This window comes from Thalia democratica, chromosome 2 (genome assembly GCF_965202585.1).
Source record: "Thalia democratica chromosome 2, ktThaDemo2.hap1.1, whole genome shotgun sequence".
NCBI classification, from domain to species: domain Eukaryota; kingdom Metazoa; phylum Chordata; class Thaliacea; order Salpida; family Salpidae; genus Thalia; species Thalia democratica.
In genome coordinates, this window is record NC_139166.1 from 46,952,980 (window position 1) to 46,977,404 (window position 24,425).

The 24,425-nt window shown below is 29.0% G+C and overlaps 1 protein-coding gene across 1 annotated transcript; it reads right to left on the bottom strand.

The window, feature by feature from the left end:
* Positions 1-5,062: 5,062 nt before the first annotated feature.
* LOC145849765 (dynein axonemal assembly factor 5-like) lies at positions 5,063-24,334 on the bottom strand. Its single transcript, XM_082954816.1, has 14 exons — positions 23,703-24,334; positions 22,920-23,033; positions 22,318-22,442; positions 21,197-21,315; positions 20,636-20,868; positions 16,379-16,486; positions 14,826-14,933; positions 12,516-12,659; positions 12,093-12,261; positions 11,837-11,984; positions 10,593-10,850; positions 10,121-10,259; positions 7,469-7,583; positions 5,063-5,254 (listed from the first exon to the last, which is right to left on the bottom strand). The coding sequence occupies exons 1-14, from the start codon at positions 24,318-24,320 to the stop codon at positions 5,115-5,117; spliced, it is 2,538 nt and encodes an 845-aa protein (XP_082810942.1). The 5' UTR covers positions 24,321-24,334; the 3' UTR covers positions 5,063-5,114.
* Between the last annotated feature and the right edge of the window lie 91 nt (positions 24,335-24,425).

Here is a 24,425-nt window from a genome sequence, read left to right on the forward strand (position 1 = left end):
TGAATATGTCAAGTGGTCAAAAGTTTTCGGATTTTCTGGATCAAATCATGAAACGAATGGACGAGACAATTGGGTCAATTGGCGCATCTAAAAAAGTCGCTAAAGCGGAAGAACTTCCTCAAGAGAGGGCTGTAAATCGTGAAAAGCTTGTTCTTAGGTTCTATCGATTCGAGGCCCCAATTGTCAACTGCGTGAACAAAGAAGAGCTGCTGGAACATTTTGAGAAAAGGTGCGAGTGGAAGGTTGCTCTCCCTTCAGCTCTTCAAAACGGTGAAGCCAAGGAAAACATCGAAAAAGTCAAGTCTGATGAGATTATGTTTACTTTGGACGAAGTTTTAAAGCCGTGGTCGAAGGCGAGCATGGAGAAGATGCGAATGATGAAGGAAAGAGAGCAGGCGGAGGTGTCGCGGCTTTGCAGGCCGGATTACGAGTGCGACACGGAGATCAAGACAACGCAGAGCAGGTTCCTTTCAGACGCAGAACTATTCAAGCCGTGCGCGAGCACCACGCAAAAGAAGCGGGTCTCAAAGTACTCTCAACCCGAGGAAGCAGGGAACAAGAAAGCTGTGCAAAAAGAAGCAGTTTCTTCAAAAACTCCGAATATTGCAAAGCGTAACATTTGCGGTTTCAACAGGAACAAAAAAAGCCTTCGGGACTTTGTTGCCAGCAAGAGTGGGTTTAAAAAGTTCAACCCAAACAGAAGCAAATCTTGCAACAATTTGAAAGCTCCTTCTACTGTGAAAAGGCAGCTGGCTTACAACAACTTTCAGTTGCCGTTCGGCAAACAAAGTTCCGAGCAAGAAGACCATGAAAGGGCTTACAAACAACCTCGTTTCGTCGTAGAACAGCACAATCTGAGCAAGCAGATGACGAAATATACGAGCGATCAAAACCCAAGCATGCTTGATTTCACTTACCGGACGAAAACGAGGCCTAGCTGTTTCAACCCACGAAAACGAAAATGTGAATGGTTAGAAGAAAGAGCTGATAAAAAGCGTGCTATTAAAAATAAATTCAATTCCCAAGCAAATGTCAAACAAGCTTCTACAAAACCGATCGATGCAAAATACGAGAAGAGCTTGAAAAGGTTTATGGACAACACTAAAGCAAATTTGGTCAAAGAACATAAATCCTCTACGAAATTGATCGGATTCGTTCCTCTGACCAGTTCTCGCAGGCGAAAATTTAAGTCTAAGATCTCGTTCAGAAATAACAAGTTAGTTAAAGCAAGTTGTTAATTTCTTCAATTGTTATAGAAGTTGAAATAACTTTATTCATTCAAAATTAAATTTTTATAAGAGTTAAGTAGAAGTATTTTACTTAGATAAGTTGATTATTTTATTTCAGCTTTTTTTATTTGATTTTACTTCAGACATTCTAGTTTTTTTTTGTTTAAAATACTTTGCTCTTAAAAAAAACTTCATGCTAAACTTTAAGCAGTTGTTGTAAGAAGTTTTTGAGTTGATAAATCTTTAGAATTTACAAAACATTGATTTTTAATTGTTAGTGTCAGGTTTTAAAAATTACTTTATTGCATTTTTTCCCGTTTAATTTATTCTTAATTAATTTTTTCAAATGTTAGTGTCAGATTTTAAAACTCCAGGTTTTTTAAATAATATAGTTAAGTGTTAGTGTCAGGTTTAAATACCAGGTTTTTAAAAATAAACAATTTTTAATTAGTGTCAGGTTTTAAAAATTACTTTATTGCATTTTTTCACGTTTAATTTATTCTTAATTAATTTTTTCAAATGTTAGTGTCAGATTTTAAAAATCAAGGTTTTTTAAATAATATAGTTAAGTGTTAGTGTCAGGTTTAAATACCAGGTTTTTAAAAATAAACAATTTTTAATTAGTTTCAGGTTATTTTTCAACTCAGGTAAAGTCAGGTCAGCTTAGGTAATGTCAGGTGAACTCAGGTAAAGTCAGGTGGTGAGGTTTACAGCTTTGAAGTACCACTAAGGTATTTTAAAGTTGTAAAAAGTGCACACTTAATAACAATTGAAAATTAGAAAGTATGTATCAAACAACTTTAATAATTTTCAATTGTTATTATTTCCTTCACGTGGTCCTTGCTGTAAGTAGAGTGTTAGAAACATGTTATAAGAATATTAAATCAAAATGGTTAATGTTTTTGAACTCGTTTTTAACACTTGAAACTAAAGTGCACAGCTATTTGTTTTAAACTACTAACTTTAAATTAAAACTTTTTGAAATATGATTTAAACTAGAAAGATACCAATTTTTAATAAAATGAAGGTTTATCATTTTTAAATTTGGTCAACTGTAGCTAAGGTTATGAGTTTTGGCCATTTAGGGGTAATTTTATTCACAAAAAAAAACTATTAATATTAAACAAATTAATATTAAAGCATATAGACTAAATAACTAATTTTAAAGAATAACTAATTAGTTTGTTTAATCTTTAATAGGTGTCTTTTGTTAAACTTATACTTTTTCACATTTAAGTATTTGCAGTGGTATGTAATGTATAAAAAACTGTTTTCAATATTTCGTTGAACTAACTTTAATTTAGTTTTTATACATACTTAGTACTTTCCACAACTAACATTTGTTTAATTCTTGAAATTTATTTTAACTTTGAAACTTATTCTTGACTTAAAACGTGCTAAAAGTTATTGAAACCGTAATTGGATTTATTTAAATTACTGTTGGTTCCTTAAGATATCTTTAACTATTTACTTACTACTAAATGAAAGTACTTATATCTTTTGTTGACTACATTTAACCAATAAGCTAAAATAATAAAAAAAAGGTTCAATATTACACACAAAGGTTGTTAAAAAGCTTCGTATTTTAAGAACTTATATTTAGAATAATTTCCCTTCAAACAACTAAAACAGTTTGGGACTTTTTATTTAAAAAATTATAGTGTTATAAATTGTAAGAAAGTTAAAAGTTTTAGGTATAAAGCATACCATTTTATTATTTTTAACTTTCATTTTTAACGCTATCTGAGTGGTATATGGGAGTAGCTAAAGTTGAAAAAATAATTCTTTAATTCAAAATAATAGACAAAACAGGTTTCAGAAGAAACAATTAAGTAAAAATAAAATATCATTTAAGTTATTAGAATCTCACCAAGTTAAAATGGCAATTTAAACACAAATAACGTTTTGTATGTTTTTAAGGTAAGAAACAAACAAATTAGACAAAAGTTTTAGAGAGAAATAAAAAGTTAAGACAAATTTTGAACTATCACCTTACAGAAACAAAAGGCTTACTAGAATAAAAAAAATTTCACTGCTTAACTAATCATATAATGGATGAAACAAAAATTGTAATTTTCAAGTCTTCTTTAATTGCTAAACATCCGTTTGTAAGTAGTAAAAATATTTTTTTTGCAGTTTTTGTAAAAATTTTAAAAACTTTCAAAGTACCCTAAAATAGTAACACTGTTATTTTATATGTACTAATTTCTTTTTGATTGTAAAGCTTTAACAAGTTTCATTAAAATCAATCAGTAACTTCAATCGAAAAAAAAAACGTATACTTGATTAACTAATATTTATTAAGTAAGTTTTCAAGACTTAACTGCGTCAACTTTTCACATAAATTACTTAATTTAATTACAGAGAAAACATCAGCGAAAGTCTATTACAGTGCTTCTGAAATGGGGTTCCGCGGAACCTTAGGGTTCCGCAACGCCTCTCAGGAGTTCCGCGAAGCCTCTCGAAATTTAAAAAAGACATTTATTTAATTGAACATTTTATGTAAAATTAAAATTAGGGGTTCCGCGGAAAAGTTGAACTTTTGAAAAGGGTTCCGCCACTAGAAAAAGGTTCAGAAGCACTGGTCTATTAGAACCCAAGCCTGGAAATTTAACTTTAAATTTATTATACCATTTCAATCGTTAGACCAGTATTCATTACGGCCATCATCAACAAAGATGAGATGCTTCGCGCCCTCAATAACAAATAATGAACTTTACCGCACGATCAACAACAGCATCCGAGACAACCTACGACCGGTTTCGTTCTAATTAGGATGTTGTTGTTGATCGTGCGGTAAAGTTCATTACTTATTAATCATTAGACCACAAAGTTTCGGTAGACTGAGAGCATGAATTCGTTTTTATTGATTATTAACTTAAAAATACTTCAGATATACAACCAAACGTGAGTAACTTTATACAATCAAATAGTTCTTATTATAAGCTAAAAATAATACAAAAATATTAGCGCTTATCAAAAGTGCAACAATCAAGGTTTAAGCTCAGAAAAATTTTACATTTTGTTAGTATCATAAAAACGTATTAAGTAAAATTAATTTCACTGTCTTAAGAAAAAAATGTTTCTTTAATTGTAGATTTATAAAGTTTGTTGTAAATGATGTCTATTTAATGAAAAATTATGTTAGTGAACGTTCAGGATGGCTGTTTTTATGGTGCAAATAAAAAACGCGACCTTTGAGTTCTCAGCTAAGAAAAATAATTAACTATAGAAATTTAAAAAAAACTCCTTTTGTACAACTTAAAAAGGTTTGAATTTTTTTCACGAAAGTCATTCTTGGTTTCTGTTAAAGATTAAAATTACCCGTTTTAACTCAAGATAACACAAAAAATTTTTGTTTATCTATAGTCATAACTATATTTTGGAAAGGTGAATTACATTTTTAACACTTACATTTAGAATTTTATGTCAATTATGAAATCATAAGACTGGTAAACGTTCAACGTTGTTCTTATTAATTCAGGGTTATTTCAAGTTTTTAAAGAAAGTCAAGAAAGACCTTCATGAAAATTTATTTAAACCATATAACATTTTACAGATATAGTTGTATTTTGATGTTTTTATAGTTAAAATTTTTTTAAGCTGAGAATTCAAAGGTCGCGTTTTGTATAAGCATACTAATACAGCCTAAATTTTAAGTAACATACTTTTTATTACATTGGCATCAATTTCAACACACTATGTATAACTAAAAAGAACTAAAAAAAACTAATATGAAGAAGAAATTAAATTGTTTATACTTGAAGATATTGAGGTTAATGTATAATACTAACTTCATTAAAAAAAAAAAACTAAATAAAAGTAAATAAATATTAAAATTTATTAACGACAAAATAATTAAAACTAAATCGAACTTAAAAAAAGTTAGGCACCACTGGTAGTTAAATTAGAAAAATGTTTAGATAGTTGTTCACAGTAATAGGGCGTTCTGTGTTTGTGCTTTACTTTTTGTATTTCTTCTATCAGTAGTTGAGGATACAACCGACCTCCTTCTACTAGTGCATCTGTAACAACAAACTTAATTTACAGCAATCGAAGTAAAAAAAAATTGGTCAAAAATTACATATGTACATGTAAAATCTATAATCGAATAAAAAATGTTTAAGTTTTATATTTATAACAATCTAAAAATTAAAAGAATATTTATTCAAATCAAAATGTTCATAGATTTTAATAAAAAGTTATGGTAATTAAACTGCAAATTTAAAGATATTTATAATGTATATGTATATGGTTATTGCACAATGTAAAGTTCAAAATTAACAGTACATTTGTTTCATACAGCATAATGCTAAAATCTTAAGATTTTTAGTATGTACTGTTAGTTTTGAACTTTACAATAAGTTATAAAAGCCCTTTATGTGTCCTTAGTGAAAGTTGACTCAGTTAATTTATTTCTACTATATATACAATTAAATACAAATTGTCGAGTTCGTTTCATACAAGCTATTGATTGTATTCTTCAGCTGTTAAAGTTCGAATTTAATAGAATGTGGTTTACATTAATACAGAAATTATTTAGAAAAACACAAAACACTATGACGTAAATATGAAACTTTAACTTTGCAGAGAACAATCTAAGTGCAAAAATAGAACTTCCTAGTAATCTAACAAATAAAAAATCACAAAACAACAAATTAAAGACTATATAATTAAATATTTTAAAATTTATTGAATTTTAAGAGAAGCTTTTTTTATATGTCGACAAGACGACATGATTCGCTTTTCTTGTTTTAGCAATCCACTTGTTTTAACGCATACATTACGGCAGTTGATTCTTTCAAGCACAGCCTAAACACAGTATTAATACCATTGGCTAATACCATATAAGCTGTGCTCTTTTTATCTACTCCCAAGTTATTCTAATATCTTTTTTTGCGCTTAAATTACAAATATACTTCAAAAGCTCAGTCTCATTTTCATATACACACCTTTAAAAGATATTTTGTAGTTAGCACATCTAAAACAGAGGTGAGTTGAGCATAAGCCTATCAACAACTTCTTTTGAAGGTCAGAGTTAACTGATGCATTGTAAATAACGTCCTCCAAACGGTATTTGCTCTTTTTCAAATCATATTTGCAGCCAGCCTGCACAACTACTTTAGCTTATATTGTTTCCTTACAGTATTTATTAACAGATGCTTTATAGTCTGTTACAGTTTACTTAAAATTACAATTGTAATAAATAAAAAGTTGAGTTCTCTTCATACAAATATTTAAAAAAAATTCAAAACGTTAGGCTTACAATGCAATAAAGATAACCCAACTTAACTTGTTATAAGACGAAATCAAAGTGATTTTTTGTCAGGTATTAGAAAGTGTATATATAGTAGAAACGTTTATAAGTTTATAAAGGCATACTTAAATTTCCCACCCGCGACTAATTCCCATCTGAACGATTCCCACCAATTTTTCTACTTAATATTTGTTTATTGTCATTTATTTATCTATTTATTTTTTACTATCAGTGTTACCCCTAACGCTTAGCCTTGGTCGATAAGCGATTCTCGGGTTTGGTCGGGTGAGAATCGTGCGCGGTTTAAACTGAGCGGTTCCCGTTTATAACTCGAAATAAATTAAAACTGCGTCACTTTTTTAATAACTTTTGAATGATTTAAGCTTTTTAAGTCGCATCCTTGGAAAAGCATGGCAACAAAAGATTACCACAAGAGACAGTTGAGACGCACTAGTCTTACCACCATGTACTTCACGCTCAAGTCAACACACGCTTCTCTGGCTCGGTCATGTTCTAAGGATGGGTGAAGAGCGAGTTCCAAAGTCTTTATAATATAGGGAGTTGGACGTTGGCAAACGCAACTGAGATCGTCCAAAGCTACGTTTAAAAAGGGTAATTACGAGCGACCTAAAAGCTTGAATATTACAACTGATGTGTGGGAGTTGCTTGCAAATCACTGCGTCGATCTACTATACACGAAAAACAAAGGAAAATTCCGAAAAAAAATCGAAGCATACGAAAAAAAGCAAAATTAATTTTATCTATCTTTACTTTTATTATTTCATATATTATTTCTCTTATTTGTTTGTTTTATATATTGCATCACTGTGCTTAGAATATATTGTTATCATTTATTTAATTCTTCTATGCACATTACGCATAACCTATTTCGGCTGATAGCGGACCTAAAATTTATTTTCATTTTACTTTTTTTTCTAATATTACACAATATGATTAATATTAACATCAAACAAACGCTAACCTTTAACTGAAACTTGAAACTCTGTGCTCGGATCATCCATATGAATAAGCAAGCTTGAATACATTTCTTCTAAATGTGCTTTATACAAATCTTGGTCATAGTCTTTGTTGAAGCACTGTTCGTTTTTATTTAACTAAATTTAAAAATTTAAGTTTTGCTTTTCTGTGGTGTCAATTTGGTTCATAACTAGTTCTTACTTTTCTGTGTTTTATTATTCTAGTTTAAATACAGTTCTAGCTAGACCAAGGTTGCCACAGACCGACTGGAAAATATTTCTGACTTTTCCAAATCGAATTCTTAATTAAAACCGATTCAACAACCTACAACCAAACACTTATAATAGACTAAAAAATTCTCTAGATGAACAATAATAAAGTGCTCAAACACAAACGTGAACGATAATAATAACAAGACTTTTAAATACCAAACGTTGATTTAGTACTACCACAGTTTCACTACTTTATAGCAGATCTTCAGGTACAGTAATAAAACGACGATCTAAAGCACTTTATATATATATAGAGAGAGAGATAAGAAGGTAATTAGAGGTGATTAGTAATACTTTGATAATTATTTATAAGTATTAGTAGTTCTTAAAACAAAAATTTAACAAAAATACAACTAAATTGAGCATTTACAGCGAGAAAAAAAATCAATTCAATTAAAAGGACGATTTAAAAAATAAACTATAATACAAAAACTAAAATAAAAATAGCACGATTTGAATTTAGGGCACAGGGCAGCGAGCTCTGTTCGCTGATTCAATGATTTTTCTCTTTTAGACTCTACGATAGCAATTCTTTCCAAGTTACATATAGTGCAAGCTTCCGGTTTGTAGGTTTTTTTTTGCATGTAGTTTTATACATGATTGACCATGAGATGTTGATGTGATTTAGGTTGTTTTTCTATATATGCCGACAACGTTGTTTGGGAACATTTGTTAGGCTTGAAGCTGGATTTGTGTTGGTTATATCTGGTCTTAAAAGATATAACAGTGGAGCCTATGTATTCTTTAGTAATATTCTGGTGTGAAATTGTGGCTTTATACATCCCTTTCTGTAGACATTGACCAGTCAGCGGACATTGGGTGGTTTTTCTGCAGTTACATAATTTATCAGTTGACAGGGTTGCCAAATGTTTTTGGCTAATTTTCTCCAGGTTTTCAAAATTTCCTTCAGGTTTTTAAAAATACACATTTTTGGGTCCATTTTTAGTATAAGTTATGTTTGAGGTAAGAAACTGTTTTAAACAGTATAAAAACATTGAAAAGCTACTGTAAAGCTACTTTAATGTGTTTTTTAATTTAAAAAATTTTCGATGATGACAAAAAAATTTTATCTATATGATAGATTTTTTATGTCAAATCGAAATTTTACTACTGAACAAGTTTAAATTGTTAAAAATTCCGGGTTTTTCCAGTTTTTTTTTCTCAAATTCCAGGTTTTTCCAGGTTTCCAGATTTTTTGGCAAGCTTGGCTTGAGCTTGGTTTGGATAGCATTTTTTATTGTGTGCGTGGATAACTGATTGGAGGTTTGTAGAACAGCTATATGTGATCTTGACTATGTTCTTGTTGAATATCTTGTGCAGCTTGGAACTACTGGAAAATGCGTGTTTATGAGGTGGATGAATTGTTTTCCAACTTTAGTTTTTACTGAGTTGCAGTGAGGGAGGTGGAAGTATATGATGTTTCTTCTTCTACACTTTTTCTTATTGTGTTGTGTGGAACATTTTAATTCATCGAATGGGTTAAAGCCGCTTTTTAATAGGTCGTCATTGTAAGGTTGTTTAGCAATATCAAAGATGTATTTATTAGTCGCGGTATATGCCGTAAGATCCAGGTATGGGGACTTTATGCAGATGTTGAAGTAAGAAATTTCCTACTAGATAACATACCTCAGCTCCCATGTAACATCCCATTGTCACGTCGAACATCTGATCATGTTTCTTTGCCCAACTAGAACCGTTGTTGTCGGTAAGAGTGCTTTAGTATGTGTGCATAATTATATTTTAATCGAATTTAGTAAAAGAGGAGTATTTACTTGCGAACTTAAGGGCTTTTTGGGATTGGTATTTAGAGATAGAAAGGTAAAACTTTACAATGTCGAATTTCAGGAAAGTTAGATGCTTTTTGTTATCTAAGTTTTCAAACCAGTTAATTACTCTTAAGTAGTTTAATCAAAGACTTAAAAGATTTTATTTTATTCCAAAGATTGAATTGAGCTCAAAAAAAAGATGAATTCCAAAAGCAGTTTTTTTTTAGGAAATAACATTAGCAAAATTAAGTTTTAATAAAAATAAACTTTCTTGACTCAAATGGCGACTATATCAAATGTTCTGACATAATTTCAAAAACACCCATTTTTTCCTGACTTTTGTCTTTTTTTTCGTTTTTTCCTGATTTTGTGGCAACCCTGCTATATAATTAGTCAAAATACTTAACATTCATTTTAACTAAAACTTTTCAACTAAATTTGTATAACAAACTTCTTACTATTTAACTCTTAAAATATTATGACACCACAGAACTAATCAAATTATTATTAAACTCGTGTAGCGATTGTTTGTAGAAAAAACAATAACATTTTTAGACTTTTTCTAAACTTTTATACTAAAAGTAATTTAATATACAAATATACGGTACAAAAAAATACTTTAAAATACTCGTTCCAGCAGCTAGCCATGACACTCCTTATTTGGTCATCACTATCATCGAGTCGGGTGAGAAGGTCATTGTACAATTTGTGTAAAACATCATCCACGTGCAAGCTCGTTCCACAAACATTGAAAAATCTGCATATTTTATTAATTTTTTAATATAAGAGATTATATTTAAGTATAAACTTCATAAATAAAAATACTAGTAACATCATTTTTCTTAAGCGAAAATTATCTTTTGATCTGTGTTGAAATATTTTAACTATATCAAATTTATTTATGTTGAAATTAAGAACACCAGTCCAAATTTTATAATAAAAATGTAAGCAATTACATGTCTTTTCGAACTCCGCATAGCTCTTTATGCAATTTTAGGTCTTACTAAGTTTCAGAAATATCAAAAAACTGAATAAATTAAGTTTTTGAAAACATTTCTACCATACACTACAAAGATAGATATAAAATAACCTTCTAAAAACTTTGACTGTAGTAAGTCGGGTTGTTTTATTATCGTCTGTAAGCATGGATTTGAGCGGAGTAAGCACCTTGGCAAAAACATGGCAGGTTGATTGTTGGTTGCTAGGTAACATGTTGCTACGTAGAAGCGCCCACAAAGTAGCAACAGCGATGCTTCGCAACGCCCCAGCTACTCTACCGGCACGCCACACCATATTAGGTGATATCATGTCGCTCACGATGCTTTCCACATGATTTGATGAAAATTTCCTGAAAAAATTAAATTAATATAAGATCAGAGAATCTTAAACTAATTCTTTATTAACAAAGGCAAGACTATTTAGCTAGAGAGTTTGGAACAAATAAATAAGACACAGTAATCTATCCACTAATAGGAGATTGATAATTAATAATTTATTATTTTTGAGAATAAACAATTACAATAAAAATAAATATATTCTATTAAGATATAAGATAAATCATAATTATTGGAGAATTAGTATATATATTATTATTATTTTATATATATTTTTTTTTTCTTGAGTTGAATGATTAGTAGTTTATACTCTCTTTGATTATCTCTCAACTAAATATATTCAATTTTTATCTTATTTTTTAAATTTAACATCTAAAATCTAACCCTCATTCTATTTTTCGCTTATCTAAAATTTCTCACAAAAAGCCATTTTATACTTTGTCATCATAATACAACTGTGTTAACAATAACAACAACAATGCTTTTTAAAAAAATTTCTAATGCTTACTCCCTGGTTTTATTTTGAACATTATTACATTATTAATTTATTATTAGAACTGTGTGCTTAATAATATGTATATACTACTCCATAACTTCTAACTCTGTAAAAGTTTTTATCTCTTAAAATCCATTAGATATCAATACCCCACAGTATGCTATGGTTTAATTGTATTGTTTGTAGACTATAATTTGATAGTTTTAAAATTAAAGGTTGTCTTAAATTAATATAATTCTTAATTTTTTTTTTTTATATAAGCTTAACTCAAACCAATTTTTAAATATTTGTCATTTTTAATATTATTATTTTACTACAGATTTACAATTTGAAAATCCGCTCTGCGGTGAAACTGAGTAATTGTTTATTCTCAAAAATAATAAATTATTAAGACTATTTAGCTACACTAAAACAAAAACCTTTAACTATTTTTTTTAGGATTTCAATATTTTTTCTAACTTTATTTCCTATTTATATATTTGACATAAATCATTAAATAATAACTTTTTCCATTCTCCGTCATCACCAGCTTTCATTATGAGATTTGACAGTAAAGTGAACAAGCTCAATCTCAAATGAACATCTTTGTCTGTTTGTAAATTTACTTTCAAAATTGGAATGACTTCCTCTAAAACCTCTCCTACTACAGATCCTGTTTAAAGCAAAACTTATGTTATCGACCAACGTGCAAAAATAAAAAAACCTAAAAAATAATTTACTCTAACAAATACCAAACCAAAACTTGAAAAACATTATTAACCTGCTCTATCGAGTAATGTGTTAAAAACGCGTTGTTCGATTGAGTCGTTGGTCCAACTCGTGTAGGAACCCTGCATTGAATCGAGCATTTGTTTAGTGTGCAATTGAAACAGGTCACGTGTTTCGTTACACTCCAACGCGTCGGATAAGTTTTGTATATTTTCTTCACACTGTTAGTTTTAAAACATATCATCGTTTTGTCACAAGATATAGTTAAAAAAAAACAAAGATTTTGAAGAAGTTTCAAATACGCTAAAAACTAAACCTGTTTTATGAAAGCAGGTTATTAAATATTGCTATAAGAAAAAAAATCATAAAACAATTTTTATGAACTTTTTATGTTATAAACAAAAACACTAAAAACATACATTTGTTAAACTGATATTTTACTTAAATATATTGTAAACAGAAAATTTATACTAACAATTTGGTGAATTTGATTATTGGTAGTCAAAGACATGCAAGTAATTATTAAATAGAACAAATCGTAGCTGATTTCACGAACTCTGCTTCTGCAAGTTGTCATGAGAGCTTTGCAACATCCTAATAGTGATTGAAGGTAGTGAGGCTGTGATGTTTAAATATAATAAATAAAATACAAAATTTACTTTTTGTCTTCCAAAATTTCACAAAAGTGTTATCTTATATGTACGTAAACTTTTTAATCAAACATGTTTCTCAATTTAAATTAAAAATTAGTTGATGTTAAAACTATCAAATTAAATGGAAAAATGTCATCTTTATTTTTTTAAGAATAAACATAAACATTTAACAATATTTAAGTTTTTATTTCAAATTGTACACCATATGTAAAAAAACAGTGTTTTTTATATAACAATATATTTAATATTAATAAAGATATATAAACAACAGTATATAAACTTAGTGACTATGAGTCAAAAATTCACCAAGGGGCCCTTTCACAAAAACCTTTTGAACAAAGGGTAATTTTTGTACGAAAATATTTTTTCATGACGTCACTTTTACAAGGGTTATTTATTTGTTTATTATTTTTTAAACTAATTTTTATTTTATTTATTTTTTCTTACTATCACTGTTACTCCTTACCCATACCCTTGGTCGGTAACTTTTTTATTCTTTTTATTTATTTATTCATTACTATCACAGTTACGCCTAACGCTTATACTTGGTAGATTTTTAGCGTAATAGTATTTATATTCGTTTTTCCCTTTATTTTTTATTTATTTTACTATCACTGTTACCCCTAACCCTTAGTCGGTAAGTTTTTCAGCTACTTTTTTTTTAACTCTCGTGAAAAATTGTCACTCGTGCGAAATTGACCTTTTGTGCAAAAATGACTTGTCCCCAAACTTAGTAGCTTTTTCTAACATAAAAACAGAAACCATCTTTTATGCAAAAAAACTTGTCTGAGTGATCGAAAACTGACCTGAGTCAGATTGACTTTTTGCTTCCTTTTACTTTTAACTGGGACTTATATACTATTATAAAATTAAACCTCACTAAGAGTATGACTGTCAAAATATTCTTTCACGTTATTTGTATACAAAACATATAAAAGCGTGTAAAATCTTAAAAACTCCATACACTAAAGAATTTTTAAAGTGTAAATGGTGATTATTGAATATGCTCATTTATACAACAGTATTCTGTTTCGAAAACATTATTATAATTAACTATTAACATTTATATAAAACTTTTAAAATATGTATCTTAAAAAAATTAAACAAACGGAAAAAAAACACTACAACAACCTATAAAAACAAGTTTGTAACACTAAATGTTTGATTTAAATCTGTTTATGTTACTACCATAGATCTTTATTTCAGCATTAAAAAAAATTGCAAATGTTATATTTAGTAGAGCTAAGTGCAAGGTGGAAAATTTGCCTAATAAAAAAAAAATCAACACCAAAAAGATAAAAAAATGGAAAACATAACTAAGTACAAACAACAAACTACTATTAAATAAATCGATTCTATCACTTATTTTTAAACAAAAAAACTAACCTGAGTTTTAAGAAAAATAATTAAGGCCATAGGGGGGGGGGGGGTAAACCATGTATTTTACAAGTTGATATGATTTTATAGAGTTTTTTCTAAGCTTTAAGATGCTTTTTATCGTTTTAAAAAATTCAAATTATTTTTTGAGATATGACTAGTCAAAGTCGGGCCGCATAATAGATTCCCTATGGAAAGGGAAAACTAAAACAGCGAAAAAAAAACTATTTTATTTAAAATCTATCTCCTCCTACATTTTTCAAGCAATCTTCTTCAAACTTTCACAGTCTAATCTTTATAAAATTACAAAAAAAAGTTACTTTGGAATTAAAAAAAAAATGTTAAAATATTTTTTATTTAGAAAACACTTTATTTTTATTTTTTTACATTATTAAAATTCTAAAGTGACGTTTTTTCCTTTTAATATACGGAACATTTCCTGAAAATTTGAAGAAGATTGCTTGAAAAATTTAGTGAATTTTAAATTTCCGAGAAAATTGACCCCAAAAAATTAGCGGTCCATACGTTTGTATCGGAAACTTTGTATTAAAGTTACAATATCTCAAAAGTTAAATGATATTTTTGAGTTCTATAAAAACAGGCTTGTAGTTTGTATTTAAAGCTTTTATATAAAAGCCAAAGTTAGTTCTTGTAAAAAAAAAAGTAGGACCCCCCCCCCCCACCCCCCTATGGCCTTAAACTAGTCTAAGAGACCTGAGTGTGTGGCAACCCCTATAAACATTTTAAAATCTTACTATTTCAGAAGCTTGACAAACTTCTGGATCGACTAAAACCTCAACAATTTTCTTCAAATAGCAGCCAAGTACATTGTCACTGCATCCATCTATTGCTGACGAGAGTATCTGTTAAGAAAATTAAAAATTATACTTTGTAAAGTTTTAAGTAAAACTATAAGATCATTTTAAGCATTAGTGACAAATCTAAACTCTATTTACTTTTTACTTTTCATACAGACTTGTATATTAAAAAACTTTTATCAAAATTCAAACAGTTTTAACTAAAAAAATATTAATAAACTACTTTCAATCATAAACTTGTAAATGATTAACAAACTTTTTTATACAAAAAATACTCTGTAACAGTTGAACTTTGTGTTATACTTTATTTATGTATTTAAACTTCTATTTCTTATTCACATAATTAATACTTATATTCACCTTAAACGCAAAGAAATAAAGACAACAAAACCATGGTTGCCACTGATCAAGCTGATAAAAATTTCCTGACTTTTCCTGACTTTTTACCAAAATTATCCTGACTTTTCTAAATCAAACTCTTAAATTAAACTTATTCTAAAATACATAATCTAACACTTGAAACTATATAAAGCTTTCAATCTAATTTTAATACAGGTTAAAGACAACAGTTTTTTGCTGAATTCTATCATCAAACTTCCAGTACATCACTTACACCATCTGTGTATGATTGATGTTTGTAATAAACAGCTCTATCAGCAAAATACTTGTATTATTACCTTATAAACACAGCTTGTCTGAAAAAAGACACAATTTTTCAGCATTTCCTAGCATAAATGTATCTAGATAAACAAACAACATATAAGGAACTTTTACAATTAAAACCTTGAATTAATAACGAACTTTTACAACTAAAATCTTAAAACAATAACAAATGTTTACAGTTGAAACCTTAAAACAATAAAGAACACATTTTTTTATAATTTCCTAGCATATATGTATTTAAATAAACAAAACGACATATAAGGAACTTTTACAATTGAAACCTTAAATCAATAAGGTTTTACTCAATTATTTACTTAAACAAAAACACTTTGATTCTAAAATCATGCTAGATAAACTTTTGTGTATATATCACAGTTTCACTATGGAAGTGTCCTTGCTACATATCATCAATACTAAAAAGCTTACAAAATCTGCTTATTCAAGTAGGGTACTTGTTCAATATGTTAATAGAAAATTTTTGCAGTTTATAAAGGACATTTTACTAATTTATACCAGGTGAAGGCATTGGAAATAAGATTAAACATTTTTGTAAATTTCTAGGAAATTTTGGAATTTTTTTCTGTCTTTAAAGGACTTTTAATTAATATTTATCATTTGAAGGCCTTGGAAAACAAGGAATTTTGTAAATTTAAACTGACAAAATCTGACTTTTTTTTAATTTTATTAAATTTCCTGACTTTTTTTCAAAACCCCCTATTTTTTCCTGACTTTTCCTGACTTTTGTCATTTTTTTTAATTTTTCCTGACTTTTCCTGATTTCCTGACTTTTCCTGACCGAGTGGCAACCCTGCAAAACACAAACCAACCATCAAAGCAGCAGGTGAGGCGACATTAGAACGAACAGTTTGAAGCAGAATCTTACAAAATGTTTCTGGCTCAACAAATGATCCAATTAGACGAGCTGATTTTGTGGCCTGAAAATTTGTTCACTACATAAATTTGACAGAAAAAACTCAGTTACAGTATATAACAATATTTTAAGATATAAGTAAAATTTAAATTTTACTAAACTGATTAAAAATAAGTTGTTACACGCTTTTTCAGTTAAAAACTAAAATATTATCTTAGTGATATCACTTTAGGCTATGGGGAAGCGAGCAATCTTTTTAGAATTTTAAAATGAAAATTAATAACAATTGTTTACCACTTTTATAAACTTTAACCTAAAAAAAATATATATAAATTTTAATTTATTTCGGAATATTTTCTTATTTAAAAACTAGAAGCATGTTGGAAGTTTTAAAACAACAAAAAACAAAATCTTTGTCTTAAAAACTATTTATAAAAATTACCACAAGTAAAATAAACTGAAAAAGATTAGTTAAAAAACAACGATAAAAAAGATACATTTTAAATAAATAGTCCATTTTTCCTTCGTAGTTTGTGCCTTTTATAAGAAACTTATTGAACTCGCCAACTTTTTCTTAAAATTTTGTTAAGCGGTAAAAGTGTCCGATAGCTGTGATTGAATTCTACAAAGACCAACTTGTAAAAAATAAGGTCAATCTCCCTATGACCTTAATCTGCAGACAGCAAACTACGGCATGCGGCATACCTAATGCTAAAAAACTACTTATTAAAACAATTTATATAAAGCTTTTTGTACAAAACTAACAATACAGCTCATAATCTTCTTATTATTTTTTACTCTATATTATTTCTTCTTTTATCATATTTTTGATAAAGAAGAACATTTTTAAATTGATTAATACAACCATTGTGAAGCTGTGAAAGACTTTTTTCTATACAGCGCGGCCTGCAAACAGCTTTTTATACAAAAACTGGCCCGCGACTTATAAAAGGCTGCTGACTCCTGATGTATATATAAAGAATCTGTAAGCTGTAAACCTAGAGCGCTTCTGATTGGTTAATATTTTATTTAGTAAAAAATCACAGAAAAATGAACTAATTGCTTTAACTCGTAACTAAGCATTTAAGGTATCTAGTAAGTTTCTTTATGACGTTTTCCCCAAACTGATATCAAAAACAAATTTTGAAAAGAAAATATAAAAACAAACTGTAACAAGTGTTTTTATACTTTCATTGCATTACAAGCTACTGAAATGAATATTTCAAGAGGTCAAAAGTCTTCGGATTTTCTGGATCAAATCATGAAACGAATGGACGAGACAATTGGGTCAATCGGCGCATCTAAAAAAGTCGCTAAAGCGGAAGAACTTCCTCAAGAGAGGGCTGTAGATCGCAAAAAGCTTATTCTCAGGTTCAGCCGAAACAACTTCGAAGCTCCAATTGTTGACTGCGCGAACGAAGAAGAGCTCTTAAAGCAGTTTGAAAGAAGGTGCGAATGGAAGGTCACACTCCCTTCAGCTCTTCAAAACGATGAAGCCAATGAATTCATCGAAAAAGTCAAGCCTGATGAGATTATGTTTACTATGGACGAAGTTTTAAAGCCGTGGTCAAAGGTGAGCATGGAGAAGATGCGAATGATGAAGGAAAGAGAGCAGGCAGAGGTGTCGCGACTGTGCAGGCCGGATTACGGGTGCGACCCGGAAATCAAGACAACGCAGAGCAGATTCCTTTCAGACGCGGAACTTATCAAGCCGTGCGCGAGCACCACGCAAAAGAAGCGGGTCTCAAAGTACTCAAAACTCGAGGAAGCAGGGAACAAGAAAGCTGTGCTAAAAGAAACTGTTTCTTCAAAAACTCCGATTGTTGCAAAGCAAAACATTTGCGGTTTTAACAGGAGCAAAAAGAGCCTTCGGGAGTTCGTTGCGAGCAAAACTAGGTTTAAGAAATTCAATACCAACAGAAGCAAAGCTTGCAACAATTTAAAAGCTTTTACTACAATGAAAAGGCAGTTGGCTTTCAAACACTTTCAATTGTCATCCAACAAACAATGTTCCGAGCAAGAAGACCGAGAAAGGGCTAACATAAAACGTCGTTTTGTCAAACAACAGCACAATCTGAACAAGCAGATGACGAAATATACGAGCGACCAAATTTCAAGCAAGCCCGATTTCACTTGCCGGGCAAAAACGAGGCCTAGCTGTTTCAACCCACGAAAAAGAAAATGTGAATGGTTAGAAGAAAGAGCTGATAAAAAGCGTTACGTTGAAAATAAGGTTAATTCCCAGACAAATCCCAAACAAGCTTCTACAAAACCGATCGATGCAAAATACGAGAAGAGCTTGAAAAGGTTTATGGACAACACTAAAGCAAATTTGGTCAAAGACCGGAAATCCTCGACAAAATTGATCGGATTTGTTCCTTTGACCAACTCTCGCAAGCGAAAATTAAAGTCCAGAAACCACAAGTTAGTTAAAGCAAGTTTTTAATTTTTCATAAGTTGTTAAAACAAATACCATAAATTTTACTTATTTAAATTTAATTTTTTTATTAGATTATTTTTTACTTAATATTAAAAATAGTTAAGTTAATTGTTTTTTAGTAATTTTTCTTACAATTTACCTAGTATATACTAACCTTTTATTTTTAACTCAAAAAAATTGCTCTTAAAAATCTTAGGTATGTTCAATAGTAAGCAACTGTTTTAATTAGTTCTTGAGATGATAAGTTTTTAGAATAAGTAAACTATTATTTTTTACTTGATTTATCAACTTTATTTGGTTTAACAAAACATATGTTTTTGTTCAATATTTTCAATTGTTTTAGATAATCAGTTTTTATGCTATATATATAAGAACGTAAATTAGGGTAGATTCAAATTCGGTATTTATTTCTATTCAATCAAATCAAAACTGCTTTTATCTTAACAGACTAAATTCAAAGTTTTATTTTTTCTTGAGATATTAAAAGTTTGTATATAAATACTTCAGGTTTAAATAATTTAGTTTATTGCAATTCTATCACGTTTAATTGCTTTTATTATTAATATTTTTAAATGTTAGTGTCAGGCTATAAAATTTCAGGTTTGTTGAAATAATATTTTTCTATGCTAGTATCCAGTTTAAAACTCAGGTTTTTGTTCAGCAAAATTTTTCTTAACAAGTTTAGGGCTATTTTCAACTCAGGTAATGTCAGGTGAACTCAGGTAAAGTCAGGTGGTGAGGTTTACAGCTTTGAAATACCAGTAAGGTATTTTAAAGTTGTAAAAAGTGCACACTTAATAACAATTGAAAATTAGAAAGTATGTATCAACAAACTTAAATAATTTTCAATTGTTATTATTTCCTTCACGTGGTCCTCGCTGTAAGTAGAGTGTTAGAAACATCAAATCAAAGTGGTTAATGATGTTGGACTTGTTTTTAACATTTGAAACTGAAGTGCACAGTTATTGGCTTTATATTCTATTACTTAGTTTTAAAACGACTCTTCTCAAAGTGTTCTTTTGATCTTAAAAAGTTACCAATAAAAATAAAATAAACTTTTATACTAATGAAGTTCATAGCAGGTCAAACATTCTTTATCAAAAAACAAAGGTTCTTAAACAAAGGCTTCAAATTTAAACTATTTTTGAGTTTTTTTAAGAATAAAAAACATGATATTTTGAGATATAGCCACTTTTTTAATAAGTTTTAAATAGAGACACATAAATCATTGTAGTCAAATATTCTCGGATTGATATTTGAAAAATAACTTTTTTTTTTTAACTAAAGATCTAAAACTTATAAGAAATGCTATTATTTCTGGTCAAATGTAGCCAAGTATGCGGTTTGCAAGGTACCTTTCAGCTAAGAACAAAGAACAAGTTTTGTGGCAAAAAATTACAATAATGCTGTTCAATGAAAACAATTTAATAATTATTAATTACGAGTGCTTTACTTTTGATCATTATAAAGCATTTTTGTGATTTAATTTAGTATTTTTATCTAATACTTAAATATTTTTTAAAATGTCCTGGAAAATACTTTTTTTCTTAGAATGCGTCCCACTATTGCAACTATTGCTAAAAAAACTATTTTTTTTTGTTATAAAAGATTGCCGACCCTCGGCCTAAACGCTATACATATGTGAACGCATCGAATATTCAAATTATAGTTATAGTGTTTGAACGTAATTCATTTCCTATTCACCGTTCTTGACTCATACTTGCAATTTTAGATCAACTTTTATTTCTCAAGACTTTAAAAAAACCAACTTACTCCTTCAACCACTCTCGGGTCTTCGTCGACGGAAGCTTTCAGCAGCGCCTGGGCGAGCGGCTGCATGTGCTGGGTGGTGTAAACTTCGGCGTGCAGCAGCAAGTGGAAGAGGAGGTGGGAGGTCTTCACTCTCGTTTCCACCACCCAGTCGCCCAGATCCCTCACGATTCCTCCCATCAGCTTGCTCAGGTTTCGCTGCACGAGCTCCCTGCATCCCAATCCTGGCCGTTCAACTGTTTAGTGTTCAAACAGTTTTACTGTTTTCTTAATGTGTTTTTGTCATCTTTACAGCTTAAATTATCAATTCAAAAAAGGTAGATTAGTAAATAGAATAATAAATTAACAAAGAAAAACTTTGAAAATACATATATATCTTAGTTAAGCAAACTTGTCAGTTAAAGTGTATTTAAACAACTATAGAAATTTTAACAATTTTTAAGACAATATTATTTGTTTAAACTTCTAATACAAAAGAAATCTAGATATTTGGCAAACTTAAAAATACAACTGAAAACAATAATAAAACAGACTTATAAGATTTAAGAATTTAAAAACAACTACCATTAGCAGGATACAGTTCAGGTTTGGGTATTCCGAAATCCATTTTGTCTTTTAAATCGTCTTCCTGTTCTTTCTCATACAGCTCTCCACAACTCACCCACAACTTTTTAGCTTCTTCACTAAAATAAGTATGAAAAATAGGTAAAACTTTGTTAAATTATGAGACATAAAGAAGTAAGACTTATACTGAACAACTTGAATTGCGTTGTATATTTTACTTTAGGTTTTAGAAACACCAACAAACAGGGTTGCCTCAGAGCGAGCTAGAAAAATTTTCTTGACTTTTCCTGACTTTTCTAAGTCTAATTCTTAATATAAACCAATTGAAAAATACATAATCAAAGACTAGAAAGATTTAACTTATTCCAAAAACTTAATTAGACCCTGAAAAAAATATAAGTTGCCAAACCAAAGTTTCTTTGAAAATTACATTAGCAAAATGCAGTTTTAAATAATGACAAATTTTCTTATTAAGAGCATGTTTATATCAAATTTCCTGACTTTTTCTGACTTTTTTCATTTATCTTCGTTTTTACTTCACTTTTCCTAATTTTACTGACTTTGTGCAAACCCTGAACAAAAATAGATAGAAGAATAAAGAATACTTTTTGATACACAGGTCAAATTAAAAATTAAAAAATTACAACTTCATGAGAAAAATTTCTTTTTTAAATTTATAAAGTTGAGTTTTTACAAACTTGGACAATTTAATTTCATTTGCAATTCATATACAGTAGTTAAGTTTAAAAGTATATAGTAATTTTTCTTTTTAACATTTGTTTTAAAAATAAAATACATTTTTATCTAATAAAATGTTATTAACATGATTCGTTTTAAATTGTGAATTAGTTAAACTATATTATTATCTGACTATAGTAATAAAAAAATTGGTAAGAATAGTAGACGATCTTATTTTAAACATTAGTATACGCCCTTTAAAAAACCTGACTCTACCTATAAAAACTTCTAAACTTTACTTTTAAAGTTTGTTAAAATAGATAAAAGCTGTGACCTAAGCTAAATTTTTTTTTGTTACTTTTTGAGCACATGGCACAGTGCACATCTACCTAAGAAAGATGTTTTAAAATTAAGTAAATAAAAAAAACATATTAAAAACTTACCAAATCTCAGAGTAGTCATCGTCAAAACTTGTAAGTAAAAGAGGAATAAATTTGTGGAAAAATGAGTACCTATCCGGAAGCTCTACAAGCCATTTTCCTATAACTTTTGTAACTACCATACGGACCTAGCAAAATATCTACTAAATAAAGAAAAAAAAAATAAATACAATAAATATGATATATAACATATAAAAGTAAATTAATTTCAATTTAAGATCTAAAAGAATAAATTAGTTGAAATATATAATCAACAGCATCATTTATTATAAAATTAAGCATTTAGATTGTTACTGCATACTAAATAAATTAAAAATTTTACTACGTCTGTTAAAGCAACAAGTAATCTAGGTAAAAATTGCGTAAATTACACGTATATATAAATGAAACATACTACATTTTCTAAACATTGTAAATAATTAAATGTAAAAGGAATGTAAAGGGATTTAATTTTTTTTAAAGAAGGTTAACTTGTTAACTATAAACTCATGTTTTGATTCTAACTACTGCTGAAACTAAAGCACTATTACACTTATGTACGATAGAAACTTTTTAAATATAAAAGCTTTAATAACGTCACTACAACAGCAAATCAAAATGCTTACTTGTGCTGAAGGATCAAAAAATCTTTGAGCTAAATGAGAAATCACATCTTCAACAGTTTTTCCATTTCCATACTGTACTACATTACCAGTTGCTTCTATCACTGCAATACGAACCTAAATAGGAAAAATAAATAATATATCACTTTGAAGTATACATACCGCTTTTAGAACTGTTAGAATATTTTTTAACAAAAACAACACCTTTAAATAAACTATATAAGAATATACAGCTTTAAAAACTTAGTAAAATCTTTATTTTAAAATTAACAAACACAAATTATATAAGTATAAGTCACATATAAAAACTTTTTTTTTCCTTAACTTTTCAATTATCAAATTTGTACAAGTCTTATTGCTTGAAAACAAATTAGATACGTAATTAGTACTAAAAAAATTAAAATTATTTTAAGGTATTTTACTGATACAATTCAGACTCTGTCAGATTTCATTATAATTATAGGTAGGTCTTCAGTTTTATATCAATGAGAATTTTAAGTTAATTGAACTAGTATAAATCAAATTAACTTGATGATAAGCAACTATTATATCTTTTAGCAAATATTGTACATACTTACTGACCTTATCTAAAACAAAATCATTATTTTTTAAGTTTTTAAAAAGTATCAAAAAAAATAGTTTAATACAGAATTTAGTATTTCTTAAAATACGTATAGCCTTGTAATGTAACTATTTCATGTAATTAAGTGTATAAACTTTGCAAAAATATAAAACTAAAGACTTAAATATATATACACTTAGATTAAAAATGCTGATGTTTAGTACCTTGGAATGTTGGTGATTGATAGAAGACATCAAAGGAACTATCAGTGTTTCAGATTGCATATGAAAGTACTCGGGAATCACTCTTGCTAGTTTTGATGCAATCTTACAGCTAACTTTTTTAACCTCAGCGAAGGGATCAACTATGGTGTGCTTTAAAATTTCTAAAACGTCAGACATATACGGATGTATTTTTTTATCACATAGATCCAAGCATGGTAACATAATTTTTTCCAGTATGAGCAACCTCTGCTCCTCGGATGGCTCAACGATTATTTCCTGACCCAACCTTTGCACAAGCATGGGGATTACCATATGGAGAACTTCCTCAGGTGACGGAAGTGAGTCAATGTAAAGAGCCACAAGTTCAGTGGCAAACTCGCGGTTGCTCTCAGAAGAATCAGCGAGGCATTTCAGCAGTGGTTTAAGAACGTGTAAGCTCAACGACTGCAAAACGGTTCCGCCAAGCTGGTTTTTTATTGTTTCTTTTTCGATTCCTGACAAGCCTCTTCTTCTAATTGCCTTGTTGTCTTCGCTTAAGCAATTTATGTGTCTTTGCAATGACTTTAACACCGTCTCATAAGTTTCTTCTTCTTTTGTACTGACTTCCGTAATTGACATATTAGCTAGAATTTATTTTCTAGCAAAATATTTTTATTTTTATTTAAATTATATATTAAAAAATTGCAAAGAAATACTTAAAAAACTAATATACTGCTTTCTAGC